Raw genomic sequence first — 16959 nt, forward strand, 5'->3', positions numbered from 1 at the left:
CGTTGAGAGTCTGGTTTGCCCTTTTGCAAACGAACCAAGAACACAACAATGAAGGCTCCAAGCACTCAGGAGGTGATCGCCGATGTTGGGAACAACTAACCCATTCCTACTGAGGGTATCGGATCAAAATGATGAAGCATGGTGTTCCTTGTTTTGAATGTTCATTATGATGTGCTAATTTTGTTTTCATGCCTAGAGAGTAAGACATATATGATATATCCATGATAATTCTATTTCCGCTTTTGAATTACTTATCGTCTTTGTTAGTAACTTGAGCCTTGAAGGTTCATTGTGACAATATTTATCAAGATTCTCCAGCTCCCCTTGAATGTTTGTCCATGGTATCATTTTGGAAAAAAAAATGTGCAGGATGTTCCTTTGATGTAATAGCAAACAATTCAAGACGTAAAGCGTGCATGAGGCGAATGTCTCACCTATTGAGGTGTTAGCTGTATGAGGAGTTGATTTCTCGTAAGACCACCGAATTGATAAAAATTGGTTATGAAAGTCACTTTACTTTGATTTGTGACTAAAAAGTCATTATATGTTGTCCATTGTAACTCAAAAGTCATTCAATACTTGCAGCCAAAGTTCATACGTATGTTACTTATTAAATGTAGGTTCTAATGTTTAGTAATCTGTGTTTGAACCTGCTCCATTTTGAAATAAGAAAATACCATGAACAGATGTTATAATCAATAGTTTATTCTCCCTTTCTCTTGATCTTTGAGACACTTATCCTCATTCTTAAGGCATGATGATTCTCTATTACTGCCCCTAATTAATAATGAACTGATACTGATGTCAGTTCCTCTTTTTAATAATGAAAAAGATTCAACTAGACATACAAAAAGCTCAAGTGATGTTCCAAACTACCTAAACCAGTACAATGTACTAACTAAGTTCCTTTTACCAATACTAAGCTAACTAACTGGTTCCAAACTACCTAAACTATTTTAATCAACATTACTTAAAAACACCCGTAAACATATAGTTATATTTACTGTTGAATCACAATGACACAAAATTTTATCAGCATCATGAGATCAAACAAAGTTTTAAACAGTTGATTTATTAATTAGCTCTTTCGATATATAGAAACGGATAGCTAAAAGTAGAGATAACAGAGAGCAGTAACACGATTAAGTCAGTAAAGCAAACACTAAACAGATTATTGAAACACAATAACGTATAATCTCGTCATGGTGGATACGATTTCACCACTCAAATCTCGTCCAAATTAAAATCCAACTTCTGTTATTGTGATAAGGTAAGAGTTGTTACAACAATTATTTATTGCACTGACTTTCTAAATAAAAAAATGAAAATAAAAATAATCTGGAAACGTGGCTCTTTTCACCAATATAGTTCTGCCATCATTGGAGTAATTAAGTGTACCATGTACTAACACAACAGAGAACTACATCAATGAAACTAAACTCCACCAAATCCCTAAAAAATGACTAATGTAGGAACTATAAGAGATCAAATTCAAAGAATTATGTTCATACAGTTGCCCCTAAGTCTAAAAATTTAAAGAGATCAAATTTAAAAACATTACTATTTTAAAAGGTTTTGCAATATACCCCTTGAAAAGTTAATCATTCCGAAAAACATTAGACTCAGATCTAATATTTGCTCATGTGATTTTCAGTTTGCTCATAAAACATTAGACTATAGTCTAGCGTTTGCAATCACTTACAAAATTTTAGACCACGATCTATCGTTTTCTCATAAGATTTTTCATTTGCTAAAAAATGATCTTTAAAACGTGAACTAAGAGGTCCATAAGTTGCAAGAGAAATAAAAAATAGCATCATTTACTTAATAGCTCATACAATAAGGGACAACCGGAGAAAATTTCAGTAAGAATTCTGAAATCAAGAAAAGGACCACCAAAATAAGGGGCCATTGTAGTGTAAACTAGGAATATGCTAGTCTGTGAGTGTGATATGAAGGTGTACATACTTGATGTTTATGAATTGCATTTTGGCTGATCAAAACTAAAGGGGGAAAAAAACAGATATGCCCAGACAAGAAGAAGTTATTTGTGTGTTCTTTCCTTTCCCATGCAATTGAAATGATTAACTCGAAACTCTTTTGGACCATATGGAGTTGAAACTCAAAGATATATACTCTATATAGAATATGGGTTGATGGTGTTATGACATGATTGCTTTCAGAGCGTCTTTGACATATCTGTATTTGAATGAAAACCCCAACTCCTTGGCTTTTGTTGGAACCACCTTCTGCCCGTCCAACACCTGAAATACACACACTCTAGCAAGATCAATACAGGACGAGTCAGACAAATAGGTAATAATCTACAACAACATACCCAATGTAATTCCACAAGTAGGGTCTAGGGAGGGTAGGATGTATGCAGACCTTACCCCTACCTTTGTGAGGTAGAGAGGTTGTTTCCGATAGACCATCAGCTCAAAATAAAAGAAAACAGCGGAATAGCAAGATTCAAAACAAATGCGGCAACAGATAGTAATACACATTGAAGAATAAGCAGCTATGAGATAGCTAAATAGTACTACGAAAAATAAGAAACTACGCGATAACTAAATAATATCACTAAAAAAGAAAAGAGGAGAGAAGTAGGCTTAGCCCTTATCCTCTCCCACAAAATAGGTAATAAGCTGAGGTTACAAATATCCTACCACTGCTGCACCTTCTCCTAGGACAGCTTTCAGTGCAATTTCTGGTACTGGTAACCAGGAAGGTCTCCCTAAAACGGATCCCAGTTGTTCACACATTTCTCCCATCCTTATAGGATTCGGTGCAGTTCCATTTATCACCCCTGCCATTGGCAGACAACACTATCAGTTAATTGAGGTCGTCTATATGTATTCAGAAAAATTTCATCATGGTTAGATTATTCTTCTGTCTGTCTGCAACTATACTGTTCAGATAACAACAGCAACATACCCAGTGTAATCCCACACGTGGGGTCTGGGGAGGGTATAGTGTACGCAGATCTTACCCCTACCTCGAAGATATACTGTTCAGATAAACATAGAAAAAGTCTGACAGTAGAGAAAAAAGATATCCCTTTTTAATCGAAATCTCATCATAAAGGGTATCCAACTGAAATCCATAGCATAGATGATTTTACCTTTATAGGATGGATTGGATAAAGCTTCATATATCAAATCCACAAGGTCGTCCAGATGAATCCAAGAAAACCTGTCAGTAGAATCTACCAAGTGAGAATGGAGAAAATCTTAGGACTAAAACTCAAACATCCCAACAGATACATATCTCTGATCCATATTAATGGAAAATAAGGACAAAATCAAAGGGCAATACCATTGGTTTCCAGAGCCCAAAGGTCCCCCGGCAAACATCATGAAGATAGGAAGCATTTTAGCTGCAGAGACCAAGAGAAAGGATAATAGAAAGATTCAAGCGATATTAAGCATCTAACTATTGTGTTCTGTCACAGGTGGATCCACATTTAGCTGACTTTGGGCAACACTGTCTCCCCGCTCTCCACTAAAAATTCAATAAGAAAACCTTGTAGTTACCCCCAAAAGACTAATGACTACTTATCAGATCTGTACCTCAAATAAAAATTCAAGAGGGAAACGTAAAAAAAGGTTTTGACGCTTAACATCATAATCCAAATGCTTGAGACCACAGCTATCTAGTATCTTGAGTCATTTGAGTAGAATTTCGGTTAACTATAAAGGGAAACAAGTTAGGAGATAACGTAGGTGCACTGAGTGAGGTTTTCTACAACAATAAAGAGCCGTTGGATTTCAAAGACCAACAAGACGTGCCACCAAAGGATAGAACCATAGCACTCTCTTGGCTTGTTTGACAAATAATCACTCGTCTACTGCAGCTATATGAGGGCATTTTCGAGATGACCATTTTTAAGAAAGTAAAAAAGAATGCTTGGAAAATAATTTAGTAAAAAAGAATGCTTGGAAAATAATTTACTCCTTCAAACCTGAACATCTGTTCCCTTTTTTGGATTTTGATTAATTTGAACAATTCTTATATAGTTTCCCAAAATGCAAAATCATTTGCAATTTCTAGGATTGTAGGTATCTAAATTTTAATTATAGAAGATGAACTAATTTATAGTTTTACTTCAATAGATGGTTATCGACTCATTTTCCAGTTTATAAATTTTATGACACCTCATTACTAATTGTTATAAAACCACACTTTTGCATGCATATAGTGGATTGCCTCCCCCTTCAAAAAGAACAAAAGAAAATAAAGGTCCTAAATTCTGTCGTTCTTACCCAGTAGACAAAGCCTTGCATTGGTCTGCTCCACTCTAATCATATTTGGATTTAAATATAACCTAATGAATGTTACTTTCGTGTCCAATCCAAGCTACTTGTTTTTTCCACATCCATGCTACCTATAGTTGCTATCAACTGGGATTAGGCTCCCATAATGGGAAACCTTTTTATGTAAAGAGGAGCAACATTTTTCACAAAACTTGTGTTCAATCACAATCGTTATAATCCAGAAGCAACAATGTGGAAAGGGAAGAAAGTATACCTAGTTTATTATTTATCAGAAAAAAAGAAGAAAAAGAAATAGCAGAAACAAGAAAGCATACTACCTAAAGCACCACCATCTTTTCCGAGGACAACGCCAATACGAATTAGAGTAAGCCTGACATTGTCATTGACTTTGAGGGCAGCTGCCTCCCATTCTCTACAAACCTGAAAGAAATTGAACATGAAAACTAAAAAGATGGCTCTATATGTATGCAACTGAGCATATTTACCTCAGCCAAGTAGTCATTTCCTGACGGACTCTGCTCATCAAACACTCGAGTCTCACTGGTTCCTGAGCAAGGGATATCATGAACTCACTTCACTGAAGCTTTACCAGTAACATGCCATAAAAGCACCATGCTTACAGGTACTAGGATGGGAGCTAAAAAAAAGTAACAGAAAAAAAAAAAGGCAAATACATGAATTGGGTCTCCCGTACCATAATAACCAACTGCTGTTGCACTTATTAAAACTTTAGGACGGGCATCATCCTGTGAATTATTGATTAATTCTACAACCTACAGGGTCAATAGACATTTCTCAGATCCTTGCTCATATCATTGACGTTTTCACTATGCATGAAGCTAACAGACCTTGGAGGTTACTCTAATCCTGCTTTGCTTGATATCCTTCTTGATCTGCAGCATTACATTTGAAAGTGAATACATGCATTGATGAAGGGGGACATGCAATACAAAAAAAGGTCAAACATTCAAATGAAGATATAGTGCATCTACACATGAGAACTTCAAAAAGGATAACAAGAAAATAGGAAAGACAATAGATACCTCAGGGGACCATCTAGTACTAATAGGCGTTCCAGCCAAATTTACAACAGCTGTTGAACCTTCAATGCAGTTTCTCCACTCTGGTTCCTCGGCAATTACAATTCCTGGAAACTCTTTAACTGCACATTTCAACAAGAATCTCAGCTTTTTCCAGAGAGAAAAGAGTAATGCTAAAGAAGTAGAGCGGGTGAATCAAAACAATCATTACCTTCTTACCCGGAAATATTGATTGTGCTTTGGATCTTGACCTTGTCAACACTCGAATCTGATGCTTATCTGCATTTAAGACGAACCAGTTGAGTACCTGTTTTTTCTACGATACAAGTTATGTTCACATCTTATAATGTCTCAATGTTAATTCCAAGAACCAAGTATATAAGTATTGTTTATTGAATCAGCTTCAATTAGCTCTGGAGATGCACGAACCAGTTCATCAGCAATTTATAATGGTCCTGCCATATATAGTTGTGCAACTCAAATAGCAACCTACGCAGACTCATAACTAAGTCATGGTCAAGAACTACATAATGAAGAAAGTGTGTCCCTATGCACACACAAACAGAAACATTTCCTAGATAGTACTAGTACCCTACATCCCAATTTGACTTATACTTATTGTAGGTCCACGTACCCTTATTAATAGTATTATTTAGTAATCCTATAGTTTTGTATTCTTCGCTGTGTATTACTATATCTATTGCGCATTTGCTTTGTATCTTGCTATTTCGCTGTCATATTTTTTTTGTACCAGTGTCGAATTCCTTTTCTTTTATTTCCTTTCCTTTCTTTTCTTTTCTTTTATTTGAGTTGAGGATCTTCCGGAAACAACTTCTCTGTCCCACAAAGATAGAGTAAGGTCTGCGTACATCCTACCCTCACCAGACCCCCTTGTGAGATTACACTAGGTATGTATGTTGTTGTACTTATGGTAGGTCCAAGAAACAAATTGTACTTATTAGACTCCATTAATATAATTTCCAATCAAATAAATTGAGTTGCCAAGTTCAAAACCATAGTCACTAAGAAGTACCTGCATGCAATCTTTGCACCAATCTTTTCCCAACAAAGCCAGTAGCTCCAGTGACTGATACAATCATCTTACTTTCCTGAACCAGTAAAACAATTTTTTACCAATTAACTTAAGCATGAAAGAATTTACTCCCTCCATATATATAGTGCCTCCGTTTCAAGTTATTTGTTTGATTTGGACTTGATACGGACTTTAAGAAAATAAAGAAGACGCTTGGATCTATATAGAATGTACTAAATATATCTTGTGGTCTTAAACATGTCAGGTATAAAGTTAGAACTAAAGAGTTGCCAAAAAAGAAAAGTGAATTATTTTCATTTTTATTTTTTTGAAACAGACTAGAACGGAAAGTAAGACAAACAAATTGAAATGGCGGGAGTATAGTATACTAATTATGCTAAACTTCTATCTAATTAGCTTTCTCAGATAAATTGAGTAATATGAATTGTACCTTGGAAGAGGAAGCAGAGTCAATGCTTCCATTCACACACCAAACTGTAATTCTTTTAGACCCACCTGCCTATATTTAAATAAAAATAAAACATACAATTTGTATATATACAAAATGAGAAAATTAAGTGAGGGATAATATAGATATGCATACAAAGAGAGTCTGAGGGACTTGAAGAGTAGTAGTAGAGGATATAGTGTTTGTCCATGCAAATGTGGTTGGTCCTCTGCATAGCTCCATCCTCATCTTGAAATATACTTTTAATTTGCTACCTTTCTTTTCTTAGTCTGACCTTTTCTTGATTAGAGCATGTTCCTCCTGTCATGTCGTGTATTAATTTCAGCCACTCCACACTCCTAATAACATTTTTGGTCCCTTTGTTATGGGTAAACTATGATATTGGTCCTTGTGAAATATGATGCAACATATTTAACCTTTAATTAATTAGAATGTGTGTTTTTGGTCCCATTGTGTAGGCTCACTCCATTTCAGTTTATGTGAATCTATTTGACTGGTTATAAAGTTTAAAAAAGAAGGGGAAAATTTTATAACTTATAATTTAAAAAAAATTATAGATATTTGTGTGGTTATAAATCATTTCTAATAGTGAATTTGTTTCCAAATTTAGAGTGAGGTCATTCTTTTTTGCACTGACCAAAAAGAAACTAGGTTTACATAAATTTAAACAGAGGGAGTATTTAGATTATTTTTTATAAGTACATTTATACTCAAATATAGAACAACAATAACAATTTAACTTGATACATGGGCAATTAAATAGTGAAACAGTTAATACTTCAGAAAATTTATGATTATTCACAAGCAAAGGGATTAAAAGTGCACATTTCAAGTAATTGAAGATTAAATATGCTTAATGAGATAATATAAGGACTAAAATAAGAATTTGACAATAACTAAGGGACCAAAAATACTATTAACCCATAATAGCACTTTTGGTCCCTTGTTATGGGTAAACTATGATATTGGTCCTTGTGATATATGATGCAACACATTTAATCTTTAATTAATAAACTGTGTGTTTTTGGTCCCATTATGTGGGAAATATATATGTTATGCTATTTAGATTATTTTTCATAAGTACATTATCCTCAAATATGGAACAAAAATAACAATTTAACATGATAGATAGGTAACTAAATTGTGAAACGGTTAATACTTCAGAAAATTTATAATTATTCACAAGCAAATCGGTCAAAAACGCATATTTCAAGTAATTAAAAGTTAAATGTACTTAATGAGATAATTTAAGGACTAAAATAAGAATTCTAACAGCTAAGGGAGCAAAAAACTATTAACCCGATCTGTTTTCTTCTTTCCCTAAGTAGGCGTTTGGACCTTTTTTAATGTATCCATGGAAGTCACCAGCTAAATATGAATGAAATGTCATCTAAAGCGTAGACGACCGATTGACCGCTGCATGTGATGAACATATAGGGCTAGGCTTTTCCCCAACTGACTAGGTCTATATATCACTCTATTGTGGAACACCAACTCTATATGTATGTCAAATGACCTTTAGTACCATCTGTATGTCAAATGACATTTCATACTGTGGAGAACCGGTCGAGTACACATCACGTGACATTTTGATACAATGGACCACCGGTCGGCTACAATTTAGATTAAATTTAATTCGGTCGAGAACCGGTCGGCTACCCTTCAAATGGTATTGAAGGTCATATGTAGCTTATGGGCTTATAAGCTACTATTAAGCTCACGCAAACAGTAGGTGAATCACAAGGCATTCCTTCTAAAGCGCTGCCGCCCAGTGGATTGTGCGTATTTAAAAATTGTTTCTTCGAAAATTAGGAAAAGTCTGTATCTGGATGGGTGGAACCTATGATAACCACCATATGAATGAAATGTCATCTAAAGCGTAGACGACCGGTTGACCACTGTATGTGATTTCATATGAGGGGTTACCGACCCATGCTCTACCGAATGAAATGTCATTTTATACTTTGGATCACCGGTCGGCTACGCTTCAGATGGTACTGAAGGTCATTTGACATACAGATAGAGTTGGTGTTCCACAATAGGGTGATATACAGAAGACCTAGTTAGTTGGGCAAATGCCTAGCCCTATATGTTGCCTAATTATCTCCATACAGACCTATGTGCAAATGCCTAGCCCTATATGTTGACCTATGTTGCGATTTACAATTCTCGAGATACAATTGTGGTGACAACGCATTGACAGAAAAGTGATTTTGTTATGGCAAATTTTGTTGAAAAATTGTTACTTAAGAATTTTTAGATCACCATTCCAAAAAATACTTCCAAATGAAATAGGCGATTCAGATTATTTAATAGGAGATCTAGATAATACTGAATAGGCGATTGACATACACGAATAGGCTAATTCATCTCTTTTAATCTGAATAGGAGATCTAGATAATACTGAATAGGCGATTGACATACACGAGTAGGCGAATTCATCTCTTTTTAATAAATTTGAAACTTCTGCTCAAATATGGATCACAACAACCAAGAAAATTTATTGAAAAACATTACAAGCTGGTGCTCCACAAGTTGTAAATCGCAACATAGGTCAACATAAAGGGCTAGGCATTTGCCCAAATGACTTGGTCTGTATATCACTCGATTGTGGAACGCCAACTTGTAATGTTTTTCAATAAATTTTCTTGGTTGTTGTGATCCATATTTTAGCAGAAGTTTCAAATTTATTAAAAAGAGATGAATTCATCTACTCGTGTATGTGAATCGCCTATTCAGTATTATCAATTAAAAGTTGAAGTTGTGCTTGGACATACATTTCACTTAAAAAAAGTTGAAATTTTGTGAGTGGAATTTTTTTTTACTTAACAACTGATAAAATCAATTTTTCAAATTTGAGAAACTCATCTTCAAAAAATTACTCAAAAGTCATTTCATGGTATAACCAGTTAGTAATATTTTGAAAATAATATTTTTTATAATTGAGTGTATGTTTGTGATAACAAAAACGCAGCAAGAGACCGCGATGCAGAAACACAATGAAAGCGACAGAGAAATTGCTTCTAACACGATGAAAAACTAAGGTGGGGAAAGAGAAGAAGGACAAGCTAACATTATTGAAGTATGTATTTTTAAGGTACATTAGACTTGAGAGAGGCGTTTCATTAATCATATTATTATAAAAATAGGAAGATCCTAAGTGTAAAGTTGAATTACCAAAATGTCCATAAAAAGTTAAACGACATTTTTATCCTTCATTCAAATAGTAAATATACTTTACAATAAATATACATATGAATCAATAAAATGGGAAGTCATTTGTGTTGGGGTGAATTCCCTGTATCTGCCAGGCATTTATTAGGGTAGTCTGCAACGTTTTTGGACTTTACTTCCAATAATTATTGCAAAATATAATTAAATGTGTATTCATTGAGATGCTTTCATCTTCCAAGTTCCAAGTCTGCAAATTAGCCGAAGAGTTGTGGAGTAATAGACTTGGGTGATGAAGAGTTGTAGTATAGGTGGAGGGTAATGAAGAGTCATAATATATGTATAGGAGCCACCTTCCACTGCTATATATTGTATCTCTTCCTTTTTGTCTATATGAGTTTATTATTTTCTTTATTTATTGCAGATGTAGTTAAGCAATGCTGCTGAAGTTTTGTAGTTGATGATGCAGTAATGAAGCAACTCAGAATAATTTTTTTCAAGTGGTATTGTTTTCAGTAGTAAAATTATTTTCTCTAACACGCAATGATATATTTTTATGTAAGCTGATATGTATAATTAACTATCTGTTTGATTTGTCAACAAAAATCATTTTGTAGAAGTTGAGATGGTAATTAACTTAATTCTCTAATAAATAGAAGTCTTTCGCGAAGAATAAGAATAAAGATTTCTAGCTAATTTCTCACTACATCCATGGCAATCAGTGACCAATCTTGCAAGCCAAGCAAACATTATAATTCTCTACAAGTGAATACAACTCACCGACAAAAACGGAGAAAAAAAAAGACGAAGAAAATCGAAGACGAAGAGATACAATGACGTTTTATCAGTTGATGACCCATTGTAAGTTTGTTATTCTTTTGATTGGCGATGTGAAAAATTATCGATGGAATTAGTGAAAAGCATATTTATATAAATTGGGAAGCTATAATGTATATATTTTTTTTTTAATATTCATGTGTTTCAGGCAAATGAGAATTGACTCATGACTTGAAAAGTTGGGTTTGTCACAATGTGATTAAAAGTAGATATCAATTTGATTTTCAACGTTCATACATATTGTTAATTTTTATGAGATAAGTATTTTTATTATATGCAGGTTATTTACATATGTTCGAGCATATACTTCTCTTTAAATTAAGGTACTACATAACTAAAGTACATCAAGTTCATAGGTTTCTGATTCTCAAATTACTTCTTGTTACTTTTTGTATGTTTTGATTTCTATTTTATTGCTCAAAGAAAGATTAAAGTTTGTGAATACAGTTTAAAATTTATCATGTTGCAATATAATTTTCTATTATATATTTTGGAATTAACGTGCAACGCACGTTCCAATATACTAGTAAATTACAACATGGGACCAGAGTCACCAGACTTTATTCTTGTGGAGATTTTAGCCACTCATATCCAAATATCAGAAGTGCAGTCACCACCAGGATACCTCATTTCATGAGCCAAGGATGGACCATCAGGTTCTGCTCCGAAATCAACGAAAAATCTCGGGTTTACAGCAAGGCCACCTTTCTCTGTGTCAACGTCGATTTGTAACATGTGTCCTCCTTTCTCCACCATCTCAGGGTAGAATTGACGGTCCCATGTACTAAACAACGAGTTTGTAGCGTACAAACGCTTCCCATCTAGACTCAACTGTATCATCTGAGGTCCCCCTCTCAACCGATGTCCCTGGAAGTAATAATACAGAAGGCCTTTATATCGATTTCTACTGCGACATTCGGGAGAAAAGGGGTAGACATAAACTAAGTTAACAATATGAACTGTATTAGCCATAAAAAAAAAAAATCAGTAGTACCTCTTTATAACAGCATCTTCTATAACAAAATTTCACCATAAAGCTTAATTAAGTTTTCTTTGCAACCAGTTTTTCATGTTATGTTATATGTCAGCATCTCGTTATGGCAGTCAAAAAATATCCTCACAAACGACACTGTTATAGAGAGGTTCGACCGTATATACCATATTTGGATTTCAAAAGTGAACACATTATACATGGTTTATATGGTGTTATCGTTATAATAACAACAATCTTATACAGCTTGACCAAATGAATTCATATTTTTCTTACATATTAGTAGTGAACCTGGAAGCAACATATCATACTTCTTTTATCAAAGCGATAAACTAAAACTTGCCATTTCCTGCAACATTACAATCATTATTATTATTATTAATCTTGTTTCTTATAACCGAAAAATACCCGAGGGCCAGCTGGTGCATGGTGCAAAATTCAGCGGATAATGGGCCCAACCCCTTCTAAAACTAGTCATTTTTCTTGCAGAATTACAATCACTACTGAGATGTAAGTTTCAGTTCTGAATTCTGATTACCTGGACTTCTGGGACATCCACTTGGTATGTTGAACCATCTTCAGCCTCAGCGAGTACAGCGTTTCCTTTTTGAAACACGCCTCCAACAAATACTTGGCCAGTCAACTTAGGATTGGCAGGGTCCTCGATATTGTACTGTCTAATGTCACCGTGGAGCCAGTTCGCCAGGTATAGAAAACGATCATCGAGAGAGATCAGAAAATCGGTAATAAGACCGGGCATTTCAGGAAGAATCCAGTTTTGCACTTTCACTGGTTTTACTGAGATAACTACCTGCATTGGTTCCCGAATTCACTTGGTGATCGATACAATTTGAATAATTAATTGAAATCAGTCCAATAAATTGTAAATGATTACTAACCTCATGTCCCCAAGAGCCATCTGGATTCTTGAAAAATCGCACCATGTTGCTGGTCAAAGCACACCCCACATACCCAATTGCTTCAGATGGATTATGCAAGAACCTTACCTATAGATAAGAAGGAAAACAAATATATCTATACGTTCAGCAGGATAAATCATGGCGTGAAGTTACAAAAGGCGAAAGGGGAGTTTCATTAATTACCTCTAGAGGCAGGAGCCCAGTGTTCCCAAGATCCAACGTCTGTTTAAGTTCACCACCAGGCCATGTGTAGATGTGCAAATGCCGACCATAAAGACCATCGGTAACATGCTGGAGGTTGAAACCTTTGGTGAAAGCAGATGGAGCTCCCCAGGTGGAACTGATCATGGTGTTATGTCGAGGCTGGTACCAGAAGTCATAACCAAAGAGGGGACTATGCCCTGGTTTTTCCCATCTAAAATATAATAAAGGAGTCAAAATAAGCCTTGGCTTAAGACATTAAGCATAGTCTAGTTTCACTAAAGCTACATAACTTCGGTTTTCCTTAATAAACCGTCAAGAGGACACGAAATGAAAGTTAGGACAAAATAGCAAAAAGTTCTTGGACTTAGCCCCAATACATGCACGTTAAAATAGAAGATGAAAGTTCGTTATCCATCTCGATAGTCCAATTCATTTATTTCGCTAAATCAGCTTTGTTTATATTCCTCCTCAGATGCAGGGATTCTGTAATTTCTTGTTCTTACCAACTATGTTGGTTTTTAAAGATAACCATTTGCGAGAGACCAAGGTGGGTGGATACAAACAAAACCAGCAGATGAAAGTTCAGGACATAAGAGAGTACAACAATACAGTACCTTCCTTTCACGTTAAAGTCTGAATCAAGAAGGAGAAATCCATTCCCTTCAGCATTTCCATCCTTGTCTCCAAGACATGACACCATTATCTCACCAGAAGCAAGGCAGTGAGCAGTGTGAGGGAATGCTAATCCTGTCTTCTGGATGACATCATCGGGCTGAACAACTTTATACAAACTCGGAGCTCTTGGATCCTTTTGTGTGTCAATTGCATAAATGCGTCCTGATCTGCAAGAGTTAAATTTATCAAAAAGCTTGAATATCATATAAGTTGCTTATAGGCATCCAGATATATTCTTTTTCCTCATGAACATTTAGGTGAGTACCATATTTGAAATCGGGATCCACAAATTAGCAGACTAAACTCTATGCGATAGAACCTACCAGATATTGGATCTGGTGGGTTCATATCTTACAGAAAACATAGCACCACACACAAGTTCATTTTTCATAATCATGCCTAGGAGAGGCAAACGGGCGGGTCAGATTGGATATGTGCGGGTCGAAAATGGGTTAAACAAAAACATACAAAATATCCGACGCGCCCATATGTAACACGGATAAAAAAATGGGTTAACCGACTGATAATATGAATATCAATATTATCCATGGTTTCATGAATAGTTAGGTGAGAGCACAAACTAAAAGCCAAAATAAACTTAACTCCCAAAAAGCAAGTACCCATGAAAAATAACATGCGGACAATATGGATATCCATTTTTTATCCATGTGAATATCCATTTTTAGTGGATAATTATCCATATTTGATCCATTTTTAAAAAGTCACTTATCCAACACATGTTTAATGGGTCGGATTGGATGGTTACTTGTTCTTTTAACCATTTTGCCAGCCCTAATCATGCCAATGCTTTTGAGCAAAATATAGTACCATTTTGATACCTCGGAATTGATGACTGAAGGTCAATAACAATCATAAAAACAGAGATATAATTCTTACATTAGTGAAGGCAGGACGAGATATCTTCGGGCAGCTGATGGATCTCCATAACAAGAACTGCAGGAATTCCATCCAGAATGATGTAGTTCATCACCCTCATAAGGCATAGGCAGCCTATGGATCACTTTTGAATAAGATGGTGAATTAGGATCTACATCTACTGTAGCCAAGTAGTCGGGTTTCTCCCTTCCTGTTCCTGTAAAACGAACCATATTCAAAAGCGGATCAAAGATTTAAACTTCATCAATCATCCTGTTAGGATTTTAGCACTGAACTCATCGTGATTTTGAAATTATAGGTTCATAATGTAATATTCGTTCAAATGTTAGTGATTTTTCACATATACACATATCTATGTTCCGTAACGATTAACTATAGATCTAAATAAAAAGAAAAGTAGCAGCTAAATTACTGGCTATTTGTGTTTTTGTTCAGTCAGTGAACTTTTTAAATCTGCATCAACATTTTAAAACATCCTCAGCCAAAGATCATACTGAAATAATTTAAACAAAACATTATGGAACTTCCATATGAGGCTTAAAAAGAATCAATACTTTCATGAAAAAAAAGCTTTTACTGCAGTTTTTAAGGACCAGAAAATGCATATAAAGAGCAAGAACACTTCATGATCTTGTTTGATTGAGTAGGCTAGCTCCATATTCACTATGAAAAATTTAAATACTGTACAAGATTCCATAAAATAATCACTCAAGATACGACCCATAAGCCTCCCCAATCTCAAAATGGAGAAGAGAAAAAGAAAAATAGAAACTAATACATAAAGCTAGTGAGGTGTGAAGAACACTTAATAATGTTTAGAGAATACCATAATAAGATCCCCCTTTGGCCCACAAAAGACAGATTAAAGGGCAGCTCGGTGCACGAAGCTCCCGCTATGTGCAGGGTCCGGGGAAGAGCCGGACCACACGGGTCTATAGTACACAGTCTTACCCTACATTTCTGCAAGAGGCTATTTCCACGGCTTGAACCCGTGACCTCCATGTTAATCACATGGAGGCAACTTTACCGGTTACTCCCAGGACCCCCTTCAAAATTTTACCAAAAAAGACAGATTCTTTAGCAATTAATCAAAATTTTATACTCACCCCTCCTCCCCACACAACCCCCAGCCACCCAAACACCAAAAGGGGAATCAGAGAACAAAGAAAGAATCATACTTGATCAGCAAAAGCAGAGACAAAATCTTCAATTCACATGTTCAGACATGAGACCACTAGTTAAGAGTTGAGGAATCTTTCCATTCCATCACTCCCTAAATTTTTATTCATAAACTAATTTTGAACAAAAAGAACACAAAATCTATATAAAAAGAACCACACTTGGTCAGGAAAAGTAAAGACAAAGATTTCATTTTTAGCTAGTTTTACTTCAATCATTAAACAGACAAACAATAAAACCTCATCTTTATGAGCTAATTTCAAGAACAGAACACAAAAATCTATACAAAAAGAACACAAATTACCAGTATAAATGCAGGTGACATAAATTAAAGATTCTTTAGGACCAGACATAGCTTCAATTGGAGAGGCATAACCAGGTCCTTTTTTACAACACCCATTTTTCTCCACTGTTCCATGTTGCACAACCTCCATATCCGTTGCCATATGTGAATTTACAGAATATTTTCAGATCAGAAATAGGCAAAATAGTGATTAAAAAAAGGCTAGAAGAATACACCTTTTTTTCACTTCACAACAAAGATATATATAGGGAAACCAAACACGTTGTGAATCATCAGAATCTTAGGACTAGTTGCTGTGTTTAAGGCTTTTTCACATGCAGTATTTTGTCTGTATATAGACCAGATAATATCCAAATACATATGTGTCATGTATATATCCCATAATAACTACTACAAAAATCTACATCCAGGTAATAATATTTTAAAATATTAGCAAGTTAATAATGAGGGAGGATAAGACCGGCGGAGTATATACGGGCTACGTATGAAAAGTACCAGTTCGATAAAATTTAGTGATATTGGTTTAAAGTTTATATATATAGAGAGAGAGAGATTCATAAATTATGCACATATAATTAACTTCAAAATTAATAAATTTTAGATCTAAAATTCATTAACTTTATCAAGAATCCACCTATATATAATATATACTTTCTCGTCCCAATTTAAGTGTTGTAGTTTGACAGAACACAAAATTTAAGAAACAAAGAAAGACTTTTAAATTTTATTATCTTAAATTAAAGATATATAATTCTTTAAATCTTGTGATCTTGAACTTATCATGTAAAATGTTGGAATGAGAAAACTTACTAAGTATAAAAAAAAACATTTTTTTAAAACACCGTAAAAGTGAATAAGACACTTAAATTGGGGCAGGTGGAGTATTATAATTTTTGGACAATTAGATCTACGTTTTAAATTTGGATTTGTTTAATGCTTAGGGTTGGAAATCTTCACATTGC

General features: G+C 34.8%; 2 protein-coding genes across 3 annotated transcripts; both read right to left on the reverse strand.

Moving 5' to 3' along the window:
- Nucleotides 1–1880: 1880 nt before the first annotated feature.
- Nucleotides 1881–7112, reverse strand: LOC132609364 (epimerase family protein SDR39U1 homolog, chloroplastic). Of its 2 annotated transcripts, XR_009570816.1 has the most exons (14): nucleotides 6955–7112; nucleotides 6802–6870; nucleotides 6351–6426; nucleotides 5537–5596; nucleotides 5321–5439; nucleotides 5126–5170; nucleotides 4972–5050; nucleotides 4763–4824; nucleotides 4595–4697; nucleotides 3319–3379; nucleotides 3125–3195; nucleotides 2938–3010; nucleotides 2670–2809; nucleotides 1881–2264 (listed from the first exon to the last, which is right to left on the reverse strand). XR_009570816.1 is itself a non-coding variant. In XM_060323321.1 (13 exons), the coding sequence occupies exons 1-13, from the start codon at nucleotides 7045–7047 to the stop codon at nucleotides 2163–2165; spliced, it is 1080 nt and encodes a 359-aa protein (XP_060179304.1). In that variant the 5' UTR covers nucleotides 7048–7112; the 3' UTR covers nucleotides 1881–2162. The 2 variants fall into 2 exon arrangements, 1 of the variants encoding a protein (XP_060179304.1); XM_060323321.1 differs by lacking the exon at nucleotides 2938–3010.
- Nucleotides 7113–11269: 4157 nt separating this feature from the next.
- Nucleotides 11270–16334, reverse strand: LOC132609620 (selenium-binding protein 1-like). Its single transcript, XM_060323683.1, has 7 exons — nucleotides 15998–16334; nucleotides 14515–14710; nucleotides 13557–13784; nucleotides 12922–13153; nucleotides 12718–12825; nucleotides 12357–12629; nucleotides 11270–11694 (listed from the first exon to the last, which is right to left on the reverse strand). Exons 1-7 carry the CDS (start codon nucleotides 16137–16139, stop codon nucleotides 11413–11415), a joined length of 1461 nt encoding a protein of 486 aa, XP_060179666.1. The 5' UTR covers nucleotides 16140–16334; the 3' UTR covers nucleotides 11270–11412.
- Between the last annotated feature and the right edge of the window lie 625 nt (nucleotides 16335–16959).

The sequence above is a fragment of the Lycium barbarum genome, chromosome 9, assembly GCF_019175385.1.
Source record: "Lycium barbarum isolate Lr01 chromosome 9, ASM1917538v2, whole genome shotgun sequence".
In the NCBI taxonomy this organism is placed as follows: Eukaryota; Viridiplantae; Streptophyta; class Magnoliopsida; order Solanales; family Solanaceae; genus Lycium; species Lycium barbarum.

What these genes read in the sequence shown, in the direction of transcription:
- LOC132609620 (XM_060323683.1), bottom strand. Translation starts at nt 16,139, where the DNA reads ATGGCAACGGATATGGAGGTTGTGCAACATGGAACAGTGGAGAAAAAT. An exon ending in TGTCACCTGCATTTATACTG is followed by an intron (nt 14,711 to 15,997) that starts GTAATTTGTGTT and finishes TTCGTTTTACAG; the next exon opens with GAACAGGAAGGGAGAAACCC. An exon ending in GACTTTAACGTGAAAGGAAG is followed by an intron (nt 13,154 to 13,556) that starts GTACTGTATTGT and finishes ATTATATTTTAG; the next exon opens with ATGGGAAAAACCAGGGCATA.
- LOC132609364 (XM_060323321.1), bottom strand. Translation starts at nt 7,047, where the DNA reads ATGAGGATGGAGCTATGCAGAGGACCAACCACATTTGCATGGACAAAC. An exon ending in GTACTAGATGGTCCCCTGAG is followed by an intron (nt 5,171 to 5,320) that starts GTATCTATTGTC and finishes GTAATGCTGCAG; the next exon opens with ATCAAGAAGGATATCAAGCA. An exon ending in GGATTAGAGTAACCTCCAAG is followed by an intron (nt 5,051 to 5,125) that starts GTCTGTTAGCTT and finishes TTGACCCTGTAG; the next exon opens with GTTGTAGAATTAATCAATAA.